This window comes from Pseudorasbora parva, chromosome 19 (genome assembly GCF_024679245.1).
Source record: "Pseudorasbora parva isolate DD20220531a chromosome 19, ASM2467924v1, whole genome shotgun sequence".
Classification (NCBI taxonomy): Eukaryota; Metazoa; Chordata; class Actinopteri; order Cypriniformes; family Gobionidae; genus Pseudorasbora; species Pseudorasbora parva.
This window is the reverse complement of record NC_090190.1, coordinates 10,625,261-10,643,134: the sequence shown is the minus strand read 5'-3', so window position 1 is coordinate 10,643,134 and position 17,874 is coordinate 10,625,261. Positions and strand designations below refer to the sequence as shown.

General features: G+C 37.6%; 1 protein-coding gene across 2 annotated transcripts in view; it reads right to left on the bottom strand.

Annotated features, from left to right (window-relative positions):
• ctnnal1 (catenin (cadherin-associated protein), alpha-like 1) overlaps positions 1-17,874 on the bottom strand; it is a 72,774-nt gene that overhangs the window by 6,879 nt on the left and 48,021 nt on the right. Inside the window, exons 5-15 of one of the 2 annotated variants that reach the window (XM_067426747.1) lie at positions 16,547-16,636; positions 14,361-14,531; positions 13,184-13,384; positions 9,664-9,753; positions 8,398-8,556; positions 7,664-7,756; positions 6,233-6,383; positions 5,363-5,400; positions 5,227-5,277; positions 2,433-2,587; positions 2,143-2,191 (exon numbers count right to left, since the gene is read on the bottom strand). In XM_067426747.1, the coding sequence (XP_067282848.1) occupies positions 2,143-2,191; positions 2,433-2,587; positions 5,227-5,277; positions 5,363-5,400; positions 6,233-6,383; positions 7,664-7,756; positions 8,398-8,556; positions 9,664-9,753; positions 13,184-13,384; positions 14,361-14,531; positions 16,547-16,636 (1,248 nt within the window). The remainder of the gene's footprint in view (positions 1-2,142; positions 2,192-2,432; positions 2,588-5,226; positions 5,278-5,362; positions 5,401-6,232; positions 6,384-7,663; positions 7,757-8,397; positions 8,557-9,663; positions 9,754-13,183; positions 13,385-14,360; positions 14,532-16,546; positions 16,637-17,874) is intronic. The other variant, XM_067426748.1, reaches the window with a different exon arrangement.

Genomic DNA, 17,874 nt, shown 5'->3' with positions numbered 1-17,874 from the left:
GAACTCCAATATCCCTGCAGTTGTGCATTGGACTAATATTCAGGACTGACGTCTTGTGAGTGAAAATGGCTCAAAAAATGAAAAAAGTGCCATTCAGGAGTCAAATGCAAAGGTTAGTGCCATGCTGTGTCATGTCAAAAATGTAATAATTACCAGGAGATTCTCTGAGCGGGTCAGATCTTTAAAAACTGGTCGTTACCATAGCAATGCTATAACATCAAAATTGATCCATGTAAGAAAAATACCATAATTAACACAGCAAAATACCTAATTGCTATATTAAATCTCCTCTTTATGCTCTTGTATGGTCTTGGAGAACAAATCAAATCAGGTAAGAGTCATACAAAATGGCATATGTACTATAGAGGTATCCTACTATGTTTTAATAAATGGTTGCCGCTGTTTTGATTATTTTTACATGACAACAGACAGAAGTGAGATAATTTTGAGACTTACTTTAAATTTCCAAGTTTCCAAGTTGTAACTGAGTTTGACATTATCTAGCGAAGTCAAAAAGGGCCATAAATAGAGGTACATACAGTAGATGTATTAAAGTGCCCCTATTATTCTATTTTAAAGATTTCTAATTTTGTTTTGGAGTACTCCTACAATAGATTCACATGCATCCAAGGTCAAAAGACACTAATTTTCTTATAGCATCAGCTCTATTCTCACCGTGTTTGAAATGTTTCGAACAAGAATTTAGCCTATCTAAACCCCTCCTTTCTGCGTGCCTACTCTGCTCTGATTGGTTGTTGGTCTGTTGTGATTGATCAATTGGCAATCAATCAGCTTTCAGCGTGGAAACCAAACACTCATTAGCATATCTGCGTTTCAGCTCTGGAGGCTTCCTCTGCATTTGTATACACAGCGATATAAACAATATGGATGGTGTCGATTTTACCATATCAATTTGAGTCCTTGTCCTTTGGAAGTGCATGCAAAGTGGATTTGCTTTTGCAACGCAGAAACGTCTTCCCAACATGTCGAAAACACAAAACAGGTCTCAGCTACAACTACAGTGTTTGAGGGAGGGTCAAAAAAGACACTGTTCACGGGTGCCTAAAGAAGACCATAGGCTGGCATTATGCAGATTTGTTACAAACCTACATAAGTTCATACCAAGCGGCAACCTCCCGCAATCTCTCTTGAAGCCAATACGGAAGTAATGTAAACTGCAATTCCTAAACTGGCCACTCCAGAAGGGAGCAGAATCTTATTAAGCCCCATGTTAAAATTCCCAACATTACAGCAGAAAAAAACATATTTACTGCCTGGAACAAATTGTGGTTTTGGTCTATACGGCTAATTTTGACCTTCATGACAACTGTGAGGGGGGTGCATTTTTTTATAACTCATTTGTTTACATTATATAAAACCTTAAAGTTCTGCATTATTAAGGTTTTGGTTACTTTGAGTGACAGGTGGATAGCAATTAATCCACCGTCTACAGTCATTGCATCACCTCATCTCCGCCCACGTCCCACCTCTTTTCCCATTTTTTGTTATCCGGGAGTGACACGTGATAAAGCGCTGCCAAGAAGGCAATGGCCACCTCACCCCTACTTTACGCTTCAGAACGGCTTATCGGAATCCTATGGGTGAGATCACGGACACTACGTCCATATTTTTTTACAGTCTATGTTTTATACAGTAAGTAAGACTAAAATTATTGATGACTTGTTTCAGGCAGTTCAGACTCGGGCAATCACTCCAATTATCGTGCAGTTTGATCTTTAAAACTTTCCAGACCTTTTACATTCACAAACAGCTATATTACAAACTAAATGAAAGGTAACATCTAAAAAAAGCATAATTGGGCACTTTAAGAGAACTTTGCAGTGCTGTTCTACTGTGGCGTTGAGCAGGTAGGCTTGCTCTGAGAGATAAGAGGTTGTTAAGAGGAAGGTGGTGTGTTTGGGTGGAAGCCAGCGTACAATAATAAAAAGACACACTGCCTATTCAGCATTTCCTCCCTATTCACAGCACACTACCTGCACTGGATCACACTATCTCAGACAAATGACAGCTGGCCCTTTAATAATATATTGATCCATCTTTTTCAGGGGACTCATTGCTCTTAATGACACCTTGAACAGATTCAATTAAAAAACCTATGAGAGAGAGCGAACGCTGCCTTACCTCAGCTTGGTGGAATAGATCCAAAGTTGTCTTTAGCAGGCCTTCCCCCCTTAATCACAGATGGCAAAACAACAGAAAGTTAATAAAACGTCCTTAAAGATCCATAAAACTGATTGTGTAAAATGACAGAGAGCAGATTAACAACAACAACATGGTTTTGTTTTTCTGAACAGACATTTTTCATAAAGCTTAAACTCTCCAGCACACTGTACTTGATTTCCTGTGTAATATACGGCACAACTCGAACTAATCTGATCATCTGACTACAAAGTCTATGAAATGGGAGTTACCTGGTGAAGAGGTACATTGAATACGCCATGCTGGATATGATCTGGCACAGTCGAACCATCTCATGGCCCTGCTCGTCCCAGCGCTCCACCTCTGAGTCCACATCTGAGGTGAGGAGACACAGTTCCAGCCCCAACTTAGCAATGGTGGTTTGCTCCTAAATAGATCAATGTTAGAAGACTTGTCAGGCCATGACCACAATAATAGACCAGCGAATACTGATGAATTTCAATACGTTTAATTAAAAATATGTTTGTTGCACACAAAGATTACGTTAACTGAAAATAGATTGGGGACAGATGTGAATGAGGGTCCTGTAACAGTGGCAGTTTTGTCATTGTTAATGAAAACGAACTTCTTATGGTTAATGTTAAACTAAAACAATAAAAAATTGTTTTCAGACTTTGAAATGAAGCTGAAATAAAAAATATATTTTAAGCTTAAAAACCTTTCCAACTAGATGAAATAAGTTTGTTAAAGTACAAAAAATTATAACTTAAACTGAAATAAAAAATAATAAAAATGACATGGGCACATACATTTTTTTCAAACTTTAAGGTGGGGTAAGTGTTATTTCAAAATTTCTTTAGAAAAGTGTCTCAGGCCGAGTAACAAAAAAACTTGTAGCCAATCAGCAGTAAGGGGCGTGTCTACTAATGATGGTGAGAAGAGATCGCTCAGTCCATATCATTACTCAAAAGAAACGAGAGAGACGAGAAAGAGAGAGATGGCAGATAAAAAAAAAACACGTGGAAAATGTCTATGGAGCAAAAGAAGGTTTACGAATAGGCAAGAAATTTCAGCTTTCCAGCGCTGCAGAGCACTCAAGGAGCGCTAAGGCCTGCAGTCGGACGACGAGATTGCTTTATTTCTTCTCGATAGACGAGTAACATAGCCTAGAAATGTAGACGCACCCTAGCAGTAGCAAATCTAATCTGCCGCGAGTGTCGTCTAGCAACTCTCAATACACTTCTGAGCTGTAAAAGCCAAAATCTGGTCAAACCAATCCCATCATGTATAGAGTCAGTGGGCGGGGCTTAACATAATGACGGCCGAGTTGCGCTTGCGTGCTTCTAGTAAACACAGAAACTGGCGAATGGCGGTCTTTTGAATCAGCTTTGACCGCGACTCTGGAAGACTTGGAGTTAAGCTTTTCTCTGAGAAAAGAACGGCACTGAAGTCATTCTTAAGAAGGGAAGATGTGTTCTGAGTTTTGCTGACCGGATACGGCGAAAGTTTAATTGGTCAGTGTGGTGTGGCAAGCAGCGGGGCGAGGGACCGCGAGAGCGGGCCGGTGATTAACGTTCACGAGTGCCAGCTGCGTGGCACACCGGTCTCGTCTTCCGCTGTCCTTGCTCCTCCTTATATGCTCCCGTCACATGGCCGCGAGACGAGACCGGTGTGCCACGCAGCTGGCACTCGTTAACATCAATCACCGGCCCGCTCTCGCGGTCCCTCGTCCCGCTGCTTGCCACACCACAGTCAGCTAGCTCTGCTTTACCTTCATTGCTCTGGCTGGTTGTAGCGCTATCAAACTGCGTGCACGCCGTGCAGAAAGACAACCGTTTATCCCGCCCCTCGGATTGAGCTGTCAATGCTGAGTTTTCAGACCAAACATCTTGATATGGGTCTGGCTTGACAGGCTATGAGTAACATTGATTTTGTTTTATTTCACAGAACTAATATACGCTAGCAATTAAATATATTCGTTAGTTGGACTGTCTAACTGTTCATTAGAACTGTGTTTGTGGTTTTGGGGTGGAAGGTATGACTTTTTCATTGAACAGTCGACCTGGATTACCATAGTAACACGCATTACTTTTACTTATTGATGGCATCATGGCCTCGGCCGACTGGCTCAGCAGATTTCGCCATAGGTGTTGTCTGCGATTTCGTTTTAACTCCCACGGTGGCCGATTTAGTCCAAGATTAACATGGCTTCCAGTTTGACCTTGTCCATTATCAAGCGATGAGGTTACTTTAGAAAACTATTATTATTTGCATTTATTTAATTTGTCAGTTAACATGTAGGTTATGACATCTATGTAAAATGAAGAATAGTTTTAGGTTTTCGTAATTTTTTTACCATTTCATTGCTAACATCAGCTATCAGGTTTCCAGACGAATGCAAGCTAATAAGTAACTTTTATCAGTGCAATCGTTATTCTGTATATTGTACGACATCACTAGCGTAAGGCAAAGTTTACACTGTAGGCTAGATAATTTTCTCCGTGAGCAGAGATCAGTTGATGTGACAGAGGTGCGAGGGAGAGCTAGAGGTACGTGAAAGTCGAAGCTTGAATTTACGGGTATGTCCCTCTTTGGCGAATGTTCTTTTTCAAGATGGAGGGGCAACATGGCGACCGGCAATTCTAACCCCTCACCCATGTATTTTCAATGGCATATTATAAACGTACGAGAATACTTTATTACTTGAAATGAGTAAATATATATTAATGAGCACATGTATTTTTGAAAGAATAAGTGTTTTTAGCTAAGAAAACACTAAAAAAGTTACACAGTGTAGCTTTAAATCTTAATTAACTCCATTGTAGCTTACATTTTGTCAAGTCTGGGTCATTACAGACTCTTATAGAAAATGATGTTAGTCGTGGATTGAAAATGCAAATATAGTAATCTACATATGGAAATTGAATGGCAAACCGCTGTATAAAGTGCAAGACAAAATTTTAAAATATAGTCAAGAATAGAGCATGAAAGTAAACGTTCAACCCAGTCAATTTCCATTAATCCAACTTCTGGTCACAGATAATATTTTATTAGGAGAAATTGTACCTCAGCATCAAGTTTGGCAGCCTTGACTGTCTTCAGGTTAGCAGAGTGTTTCTAGAGAATAGATGAATCAGTAAATATATTGAAGGATATGGTAAGAGAAGTTTTTAATAAAATCATAATTACTTGTGAGACTCACCCCTGGTCTCGGAAGAGACAGATATGTTTTCTTATCACCTAAAATAAGGTAGACATTTTATGTATTAAGACCAAAAATATCTACAACATTAAAGTTTGCAAACATAACCCTATATAACATAAAACGTAAAATACATTTTAAAATGTATGTCTAGCCTGAAAATGGCTGTGGATTATGATGTGGATGAACATATACAAAGGCATGATCTTGGGGGGGTGACAGTTTGTGTTGGGAAATTTCTTGGTTGGCACTGATGATGCCTGGGAGTCTGTCATCTGGAACAAAACATCTCCCCAGGCACCAGATTTTTGTCATGTTACTGATGCCTTCCTTCAAACTTTGACAAATATTGTTGCTACATAAAGCTTTTTATGTTCTGCCATGAGAAAACCAGTTTCACTCAGAAGAGTCAACATCACTCAAACACATCCTCGAGCGGTATGTCCAGACACAGATGAGCGAAAGGACTTTCACAGACCTGTAATCTTGGTCTGACCACTGCAGTGCGCCCATAACCTTGCCTATAGAGATTTATCCAGCCTCTATTCAATTACCTCATGTGAAGGATGTGGATGCAGTGTAAATGTCAAAGCCGCACATCTTTAGCGGCTGGAAAAGATAGCAATCTGGCCATGAGGAAAAAGACCTTTAAAAACTGTTACCGCTGCCAAGCCCATAGGCATGAACAAATACATTTTAGTGCACCTGAAAGAACCCTTGGCAGCCAGATTACAATACTGTAGTATGTGCTGTGGTAAATGCAGATAACATAAAAGACATAAGGGCACTTCATATCATGGGCTAGAGAAGTTCAAGAAGGACTCATTCGAGTTTGTAGTCCCGTAAGACTGAACAGCTTGACCGACGCACCTCTGCGGCCCTCAAACACATCACTGATCTCCTTTAGCAGGATGGCCATGTCGCACAGCTGGGACTCCCAGGCCTCGCAAAACACATCCAGGTTTTCTTTGGCTATCTTGCTGGTGGGGTGCAGAGCAAGGGTCTGTGCCGCTGAGATGATCTGAGAGGAGAAATTGGAAGGAAACAGCGCTCTGTTTTTAGCACACTATTTTCACAATCTTTCTTTCCACTTTGTTCAAAAATTTAAGGTCAGTAAGATTTTCTTAATTATTACCTTTATTCTGCAAGGAGAAATTATATTGATCAAAAGAAACAGAAAAGACAATAAATGCGGTTTAAAACTTCCTATTCAAAACCTGAAACTGTTTTCAACATTGATAAAAAAAAATTCTTGAGCACCATATCAGTATATAAGAATGCTTTTCTGAATCATGTGACAGTGGAGTAATGGCTGCTGAAAATGTATTTATTCAATCACAGGAATAAATTACATTTTAAAATATTACAATAGAAAGCAGCTATTTTAAATTGTAGTAATATTTTATAATATTACTGTTTTCACTGTATTTTGATCAAATAAATGCAGCCTTGATGAGCATAAAATAATTCTTTAAAAAACATTTTATCAACTCCAAACTTTTGAACTGTAGGGTAATTTTTGATGTGACTGCATAATTTGACTCCTGTGCAACATCAGAATTTAAATATTCATTGTTGGTTTCTCACCAGTGTCCCACAGCATAAATGCACCATCTAACTCGGTCGGCAACTGCATAATTATGATTTACAGCTTACTGGGAGGACGTTTCAAAAAACAAACACGGCAAAGCAGAGCTTGTCTCCGCTGAGGGTGTGGATTCAGCTGGTAATTACCTGTGGCTTTTGGAATTACTGATAAAGCAACTCATTATCATGCACCCCTGAAGCTGTCGCTCTCCTGCTGTGCTCTTATTGGCTGCCTGATCTTTAGGCCTCATCATTATTGGCTGGTGAGTGAGGTCGCCCTCTCTAAGAACACTCATTCCTGCATGCAATCAGATATGCTGATGAAGCGTACTGATTAAATGCGCTCTGCAAATATACTCTGTTAAATAATATATTCTGCATATTGGCCAAAACTAACCTATTCCTGTTCATTTAATTAGTTAATAAATGTTTGTATTGAAAAGGGAAACAAATAAGACTTGATCAGCAAAGACCTGTGTTTGTGTCTGCTTTTTTTATAATCAGAGCAGCAAACTCAACAACAGAGCACAAAATGTTTCAAATAAGCATTGCTGATTTTTGAAAAATAAGCACTAACTGAGGCGAATAGCAATCTTTAGTTCTTTTATTAACAAAATCTATATTGTGCAAGTCTCTGAAAGGCTTGCCAAATAACATATTAAGCTGAGACGCCAGATTCCTACTGTTATAGCAGACAACCTCTCTTTTGTTTACCTGCGGACCAATGACACGGAAAGTTTCCTCAGCATGAATGCAGGTGATCTCCAACGGCTCGGTCCCCGAAATGTGGCAGAGCAAACGACAAGTCTGAAATCAGAATAAATGGCACCACATTAAAGTTATACCTAAAATGAATTTGTAGATTATGGTATATGTTATTGTTAATTGCACTGCAATGCATCAATCTGATAAAAAAAATACTGAATACAGATAAGATGGAGTATGATAACTACGAGAATACCGGTATTAATATTGAGTTTATTTTTATAAATAAATGAATTTTTACTATTTTTTTCAATATTCCACAATGTGATGGAGAGACCCAGAGTTTGTTTTCCATCTTAAATTTTATAATATTCACATTTTGCTGTTTGCTGTTTTAAAATTTTCTATTTGAGTGGGCATGGTTTTGAAGTGCAAATGGGAGCACACATTTGAGCTATTTATGGAAATGTTTGTGCAAATGTATGTGTTGGTTTTATCTGTCCTATTTATTGTGTTTATCGTATTTATTTAATTTAACAAAAATTGCACTTTTTGCACAACTGCTTTAATAAACACCTTCTTTGGTTTCCATTTTTACATCCGGGTATGATTCTCCTGGTGACCGCTCGGGTCTCTATCACATACAACAATGTAAATCGGCACTGCTATTACATTGGTGCCTTCTGAATAGTTTTAAAAGTAAATTACTTTATAGTAAAATTATGTTAAATAGTGTTGCTCACCTCCACCAGCTGCTCTTTGTGTTCGGTAAGTGTGCCGGCATAGTCAGCCACAGCCTCCAGGTTGCCATCCCCGCCTGAGGCCTTCAGGGCCTGCAGCACCAGATGATCTGAATGCAGCTTTAGCAGTTCAGTGGCCCTCCCCACTGCCACCTTATGAAGCTAAACAGAAAGAAAAGTGCAATTATGTTAACCAGTTCTGACCAGTGTTTCCTAAAGAATTCCCCCAAGTATTAATATTAACTCTTTCCCCATTATTGATGGAAATGTATAGCTTTCGAGTTTTCATTGTTTCACTGCATTACATTTCTTTTGAAAGAGTACTGAATTTCCGGATCAAAACACAGACGAAAAAGAAGCATCAAGCAGAAGCAAGGGTGTTGATGGACTCGATCTAGGCCATTTATGTTTTGCATGAATCTAGAATAAAAAATGTCTTTGTTTAGAAACATAATAAGATACAATAAAATATTCTGCGTGCCATAAAACATTTGGAAAATTATCAAAAATGCTTTTTTTTCAAAAACACTGAAGAGAAAGATTTAATTCATGCTAAACAGGACAATATTGTTTTAGCGACATACATAAATGCTTTTTTTGTTTACGAACTCAGTAGTGAATGTGTTAATTTTGGACTTTTAAATTTTGGAATTGTTATATGAACAACCAGTCGGCAACTGTACTGATTTATTAATAATAATAATAATAATAATACACTAAAATAAAGAACATTTAAAAGGTGCACTATGTAACTTTTTTTGTTCAAAGTTAAAAACACCACCATCATATATATATTTTAGGCAGAGCGTGATGCGTGATTGCGTACTTGCATCACTCTCCCATGCATGTCTCGTCATAGCTGTAAATAGAGGAAAGTTATATTATTAAATTAATTATATTAATTGTATTTTTTCTCTCTCTTACCCAGATCAATCAAATAAATTGGTGTATTTGCATAATCCCTGTCTACAAATAAGGTTGAATTGAATTTCTGTTGTGTGACCAAAAAAAAGCATTTTTTTCATAAAGCCCTTTTAACATGTTTTTGCATGTTTAGGGAATGCAATATAAAGATATGTAGTCTTTATTTTATTCTGAACTCATGACATTCAAATCAAATGCAAATTTACAACTTGAGCAAATATGAATTGTTGTGGCACTGTAAATTCAGCAGAGGCGCTATAGGAACCACTGCAATGGAACTATTCTTTTAGATGCTTTGGCTCATGGGATTCAATCCCTGCGCATAGCTTGTCACAAGAGTCTCACCTCTCGCCTGAGATCACTGACACTCTGACAAGTCTTCAAAATAGAGAGCTCCATCTCATCCGTGGCCTCTTTGGCTTTAAGCAACTGCTGCTGGAAGGGAAGAGAAACAGTAACAAAGATAGAAAGGGAACTTAACACGCTGCAAACAGAATGATTTTCAACCAACCGAACGTGCACCAGCAATGTTGAAGAGCCTGTCAAGTTTCAACACAAGTGTCAGTGTGGTTCAAATAGCCTGAAAGATGGACTTTGTAAGACATGACAGCCTTTATCTGTGGTTTTCTCTACAGAGGACAGGCAGACAGGTGGGTGGGATTGCTTTCAGACGGGATTACTGCGGGGTGTCAACACAAACACGGCACACAAGCCGTGTAAATATTTGAAGTGTTCTCATCTTCATGCTTTATTCTGAGATATCACACTGGAACTGCAACACAGTCATTGCACTTCAATGAACACACACCTAATGTTTCTGTCACTAAAATGTTGGACAGGTAAAGTGGGGAACAACCCTAATATTATGATGTAAAAACAACACTGTCTCTGAATAAGTTTTGGGTGGTGACAGCAAAGGCATAAACTACCGTAAACATTCAAGGACTGTTTAGGTAGACAGAAAGAGGAAATAAATTGCAGTGCCTGTGTAATGGAAACTGTCCATGGTCTGTTTATTGACAGGTGCACTCAAAAATTACAAGGGTTTGTTTAAATGGACAGTTCAAATCTGATTGGCTTGTTTTATGCAACTTTCAGAAGTAATTGTAAACAGATTTTTTTTTATCTATCTGCTTTTGAGGAAGAACAAATCACTGGATTTGAAGTTTGCAAGATTGGCGTCAGAGTTTTTTTCTGAAAACTAGTAAACCAGTCATCCACAAGCAGAAGTGTATATTTTACTTGTTTGTGAGGGGAAAAAATGTATATTTTACATTTGGGAAACAGAAATTACCAGTGTCTATAATTTTAAGACTTCCACACTAATCTATAATTTTGCAAGTAAAACAAAACAAATTGTCACTTTAGATGTTGGTCAGACAGTCTCTTCTTGTCTAAGTGGACGACTCTTGGCCAGAATCAGCTGTGATAAAGACCACATATATTGCCTCAAGTGAATAGCCTGAGATTAATGAAAACTTGGAAACAGTTTCATTGGAAACAAGTCTTACATCCTCAAAAAGAGAAAATAAACAAACGGTAGTATATATTGTAATATTACATATTACTGCCTTATTCTGCATGACCATATTCTAGATCCATACCTTAAAGGGGTCATATAATGGTACGTTACATGCACTTATACAAGTTGATTATACAGCAATGTGTGTTGGTTGTGACTGTACACAACCACCCTATGTGTTTTTTTTAATCTCCTTATGTTTTCACCTGTCTGAAATCAAGCCGTTCGATGTGTGAGATCACACGATCGGACCCCACTCCCACGACTGTTGATTGACAGCAGCGTTTCATCTCAGACCTGCCCTGAGCGAGCTCAAGCTGTCGTCCGCCATTGTGGATACGCTGGAGCAGAATGGTGTCCAAACGATTGTGGTGTTCTGTTCTTGGGTGTAATTATGAACACGGCAGTCATTTTGATGTGGATATATCTGATATATCGAATTGATACGGTTGAACTTGCACAGATGTGTCCTGAGAGACTGCCGTTGTCAAACTTTCTCCTGTTGTCTAATCAAAGCTTCACACTCAAAGAACAGAGGGGCGGGGTGAGCAAAGCTCATTAGCATAAAAGGCACATGCACAGATCCGGTTTGCTAACAAACAGAGCTGTTTTTCACCAGGTTAAATTAGTGATTTCTTAGAATACTAAATAGAATTTTTAATTGAAGTATATTACAAAGTTTTAATTTAGACACTAAATAATCATATTAACTTGTACAAAAATGGCATTATATGACCCCTTTAACATAACCACTACAGAGACTAACTTACTATCAATAAGCAGTAATTAGGATTTTATTGAGGGAAAACTCCTCGTTAATAGTGAATACGTGTTCACTGATAATTTCGTAATTAAACACTTGTACATGGATTATCTGCCAGTTCTCTAGATATTGCATTGATCACGTGTTTTTAGGAGTCTACACATTACCATGACATTTCTATAAACTTTCATAAACACAATCACTTTTTGTGATTTTTTTCAAGTATCAACCCAGTGGCACGTATTAAATGATAGATTGTTTTCCAAAAAAAAAATGTTGTGTTTATCTGAAGACAGTAAGTCCTATACGGTACTTTAGGGATGGCATAAGGGTGAGAAAATGATGACAATTTTTAATTCTGGGATGAACCATCCTTTCAAAAGGCTCAAAAAGTTGGTTACAAATCAGACTGCAGCCAACGAGCAAGTTTTACTACATCCCCATGAGCCATTTCTAGCCTACAAAAATCAAAATAGTGTAGAGTATGACTAGAAACAAATTTATATATTACTAGAAACTCCAGGTCTTTTTCATGACTTAAATTATTTTATTTATTTCCATGACTTTTTTAGGCCTGGAAAATAATGTTAAATTCCCTAATATCCATGACTGTGGGAACCCTGCATTTCATACATACTTTTATTCAACATTTCACATTAACCATGTATTCTGATGAGATCATGGTACTACTAGTAATGCCGAGGTTAGGGCTGTGATTCCCAGGGAAGCTGCTTTGCACAAATGCATAAGAATTTGGAATTTCAACTTTTCATTTTGAGAAACTGTGAAGATGTTGACATTTTCCTATTTAAGTAAAGTGTAAGAAAAAGTGAAAAAATGGCTCCTTTTCCTTTCTCAAGCCCTTTAAATGTAGTAATGAATACCATGTCAGTGAATATTAACCTTCAAATTAATGCTGCTATTAAACCATTATAGTGTGCATGTTTTTCTATACTTTTTCCTTCTTTTCATCAAGCTATAGTTTAAAGACATCAGATTTAGAGTCAACTCTTCCTTTGCACAAAGTCCTTATTTGATATATATATATATATATATATATATATATATATATATATATATATATATATATATATATATATATATATGCACATGCACATTATACATGCACACACATTATTACATACAGAACTTAAAATCATGTAAGCATTAATAAAACTTGTCTGTGTACCGCAGAATGAAGGAGAACGTGGCACAATGAATAGCTTATTCAAGAAACCAAAGGAAACCATTGGCAAAAAGCATGAATGAATAAAAAACCTATAGATCTGCACTGCAGGGCTTATTTTTCCCAGTGTATGAGGTTCAGGGACAGTTACTCCAGAGGAGGAGAGACATGCAGAACATTCTTCAAACACAACAAAGACGTGAAGGACAGATATACAAGCCAAGAGGAAACTTTGTGTTAATATATGAATGCAAGTTTAGTACACAATCATGTTGCACAGCTTCATTGGAATGCAGTTTGTGAAGTTTTTCCCCTGCTGTCGCCATCATGTGAGACTCTAGTCATGCGGTGAATAACTATGCGGTGCAGTAGCTAAAGTGTGTATGCGTCTTACCGCGTGCCTCCATGTGTTGATGAGCTGTTTGGTCTCCTGACGTGTGATCTGGCAGAGTTGTATGATCGTCTCTCTCTGCTCATGACTGGTGTAGGCAGAGTCTGTAAAGTCTTCAGTTTTCTCTACCAGAGCTTCCAGCTGAGCCGCCACCGCCTCACAGGACACACAGTACAGAGAGTCTCTCAGACCCTCCACTTTAACCTGAAACATACACACAAACATCTGGTGAGATATTGAGATTAGTGGTGTATAACATAGTTACTGTTCAATTTCTGTACATTATATTATAATTATTTCAACCCAACCATAACATTAAAACAATTATCAGAATCAGTGCATTTCTTCTGCTTCAGACCACATTTAGTAGGATTCTGATTCCTCCTAGATGTAGAAAAGAATGTTACATTAGGTCCTTTATATCCGCAGCATTTAGGATGTACAGCCACACAACTGAATGGAAATATTAGGTACAGTTTAATCTTATTTTTTATATTTGAACTATGGAATTTTAGGTATTGCTTAGTAATATGAATAGCACTTTGCACTGTTTTATGCAAAACGATTTGCTATGTTTGTAGATATTTTTATTTTGTTTTATTTTATTTTATGTGTGTGTTTTTTTCTGCTGTAACACTTTAAATTCCCTTCTGGGATTAATAAAGTAGTATCATATCACATATAGCTATTATAAAATATTATTACAACTGAAAATAACTATTTACTATTATATTTAAAAATGTAATTTATTCAAGTGATGGCAAAGCTAAATTTTCAGCATTATTACTCCAGTCTTCGGTGTCAAATGATCCTCCATTTTAATATTCTGCTATGCTGCTCATGAAACATTTTTTATTATCAATGTTGAAAACAGCTGTGTGCTGCTTAATATTTTTATGGAAACTGATATACATGTTTTTTTAAGATAATTCTTTGATGAATAGACAGCTCAAATTGACAAGTATTCTGTAGCATCATAAATGTCATCCTTACAGTCTCTTTATATGTGTTGTGTCCTTACTGAATAAAAGTATTAATTTGTATTCAATAAAAAACTTTTGAAGTACTGTATATCTGTATTTTTTGACTGCATGGGTCAAAACTTTTAAAAGATGTCTAACATTAAAAGAGAAACTTCATCTATTGACATTCATCTAAGAGCCCTTGGCCTACACCTCACCTTAAAGTCTTTAATCCCAGCGTAGATGCTGATAGGAAGTGCTTTTGCCTCCCCAGCGCTCCTCGTGTCAGTCACAATCTCAATGACTTGCTCTAGGGCCAGACGCATACGCTGGAAGACTGCTTCTTTGTTGATCCGTGCTGACTCGCAGTCTGGATGTCTCAGACAAGTCTGAGAGGCAGAGATGAACAAAAATTATCTTCAAAATGCAGAGGGACAACATAAGTATGGCTGCCAAATTTGACATGTGAACAGGATGTTATTACACTTCACTTCAGAATAAGGAAAGAAAAACACTGACGGACAGAATGCTTATGAGAATGCACTGTGGTAGAAGGTATCATCAGGTACCACTGCACTTCGATAGGCAAAAGACAGCCATGGCGCTATGTGGTTACCATATTCATACACCAGGGTATGTACATGGTACATCAAGAGAGGTCAGAGAATACCATGGAGTTAACAAAGTACACGTCTAAAAATTATGATATTACCAAGGTGAAAACCATGGTACATGTCTTTCCAAAATAGAATAATAAAACCATGGTGCTTTTTCATAAGCAGTAGCACGGGAAGGGGGGTGCTGCGGGGGCTGCCCCCCTCGTTATAGCATCAGCCCCCCTGAAAAATACAAAAAATTATATTGTATTTAAAACATGAAATGAAATCAAATAAATTAAAATAGACTGACATAACATACTTTGTTTTAATGGGATTAAAATAATGGGCTGTGGATAAGATATAAACTAATTAATAATTATTTTAATAATTCCTCAGGAAGTGCTTTCGTCACCATCATGTCACCTCGCTCACTCTCGTTTGGTCATGGTTAGCAATAAGCAGCAGAAACGTATTTGTAGACTTTTTTTTGAGTAACGTTTTCTACTAACACGGTTAAGAAAAGTAAAATTGGGAAATCTTCTCAAATAAAGTATGTAAACTCTACTCTCACCAGTCTGCTGAGGTCGGGACACATGATATTTTACAAACGTGATTATGAATCATTATTTTTCCAAACATGCGCACATGATGGACTAAGAGCCCTGGCAGATGCTGGATATTGTATGTAGCCTATGAACACTAATAAAAAGAATGCTTTATGAGTGATGATTAACGTGTGTCTGTGTATGATCCATGGGCATCGGAACCATTGTGTGTCGTGAGGACAAAACTCACCCACTTTTAAAGACCAATGATATTGGACCCACTCACTTTTATCGTCACTAATTCAACACATGTCTGTTTACCTACCCCTAAACAAGAAAAACGTATTAGGTGTTTGACTCTTTTTTTTCCACTTTTCTAATATTTTCTCAATTTTTATTGAAAATAAATGCCTTTCTGATCTGTGATGTGCAAAGTGAGTAGAGCGAGTTCGGCAAAAGGCAGGGCAAATAACTCAGTGATCTCCGTAATTTTGTCTGGCGCAATCAATCGTTTAGTAAACTGCAGTATATTTGTATCTAACGTTACACCAGCAAAAATTCAAAAACAAAAACAAAAAGACCACCCACAGTTTTGCTTCCGACACCCATGGTATGATCGCGTTTTAACAAGTAATTAATTTTAAACAACAATAATCTGGGGCGGTGCGTCCGTCTGTGCTCTTTGACGGTAAAGGGGGGTTCTACTACAACACCTGTCTGGTCGCCACCGACGACATAATGACGTCACACATTTTCCAACCCAACTTTCAGCCCCCCCGGAATTAAACGGCTTCCAGCGCGCCTGTTCTTAAGTGATTAACCATCAAAAGATGTTTGGCCTTGTAGCATTTATGTCATTCATGCAGTGCTTCAATAGTCACTGTTATTTCTGCAAAACAGAGAGCAAACATTTGAGTGGGTTGCTGAAATCAAGGCCGTATGTCTTTTTATTTCCTGACAGGATGAACAACACTTTTCACATAATAACTCATTTAACTTCTTTCTCTTAAGAAATCTAAATGTAAATACATAATATATTTGAAAACTTAAATATTTAAGTTGTTTCTAATTTTGAATCTGTAGTACAAACTTTTTGATATGAATATTGAATATTTGAACATAGGTTTTTTGCACACATGTGGTTAATGAATACGAACTGTTGATATTATCAGTTGATATTGATATGATCGACTTGATTGACATAAAAGATGATATTAACATCTTTTAGACAGCAGATGGTACTCTCTTCCACAATCCTACCTTAGAGGCTGTGAGGAGCATCATGGTACATTTCTCCAGGACAGCACGTGCAGCGGCCATCCGAGCTCTTTTCTTTTCATCCTTCAGATCCTGAGGAAAACAAGAATCCACAAGACAAATATGAAAAAACACGCAATGCCTCGAGTGCTTTCGAGCGTTCTGAAATCTCAGCTTGGATTTAACCTCAGATGACTTTATAGAGAACAATCACTTGCTTGCAACAAACAAGGCTGCAATTAAACTGTACCAATTTGTTTCAGTTATGATTTTCACAAAGTGAAACTCATTTCATTGACTGCAATAAAACTAATATTTTTTTCAGCAAATCAAGACCACTTGACTTGAATCTTAACCATCTGGCGCAGGCTGTCAGGAGATCCACAGAACTCTCTGAATTCATTTTAAGTGTTCATTTTCCAAGGTCTTGCTGAGACTGAAGGGTAAATTTGGTCCTTGGAAGAGATAGCGCTGACATAATGCCTTCCACCGACACTGAGAGTGCTGGAATATAACTCAATAGATCTGCGCTCGCTCAATGCGGCATAAGGCATTAGGGATTTGTGACTGACAGACTGTGTGTGTGCATGACGGAGAGAATGAGAAGAACCTGATCTCTCTCACCCCGGCTGGGCTCACAAAAGGAGAAGTGATTATCTGTTATTATGTTCTTCTGAATAAAACTAAAAAGATGGAGGCCGCAGATTGGCAGGAAAGCTCTGCAGAGATGGGAACGTAATGTGTTTGTGAAAAATTATCAAACTAATACAGATTCCTGTTTGAAATGAGAAAGCCTTTCCTATCAGTTTGTGCTGTCATTTGTATTCACATTACTACATTCCTAATCACAATGAGACCTCGGAGGAGCCCTCAAGAGGAGAAACAGCCATGCACTGCTGGAAAGATCAAACAAAACCAGCTTCAGATAGTGGCTGGTTTCATATGATGTCATGTCGTAATAGAGCAATTGTCAAGACAGGACCAATTTTGAGGCCATTTGATATTGACAGCAGTGTTCACACACTTTTAGACAACTTACTTTATATAGATCAGGGGAGTTTTTTAAGTCACAGACACCCCCCAAAATTGGGATGACCTTGCAAAGGCCCACCTTCCTAATAAATTGTGCGTGTATATATATATATATGGGTCAATGACATGACATGTATTTTTTGTGTCCAAATTATTTATTTTTCTAAACATAATTTTAATAAATACATGTCATATATCAAACTGATCTACAATATCTCCTTTATAAGAAACCTTTTTCATTTTATTGAAATCTAATGTTTTTGAGTTTTGGTGTTTTAAAGACCAATTAATGTCAGGCG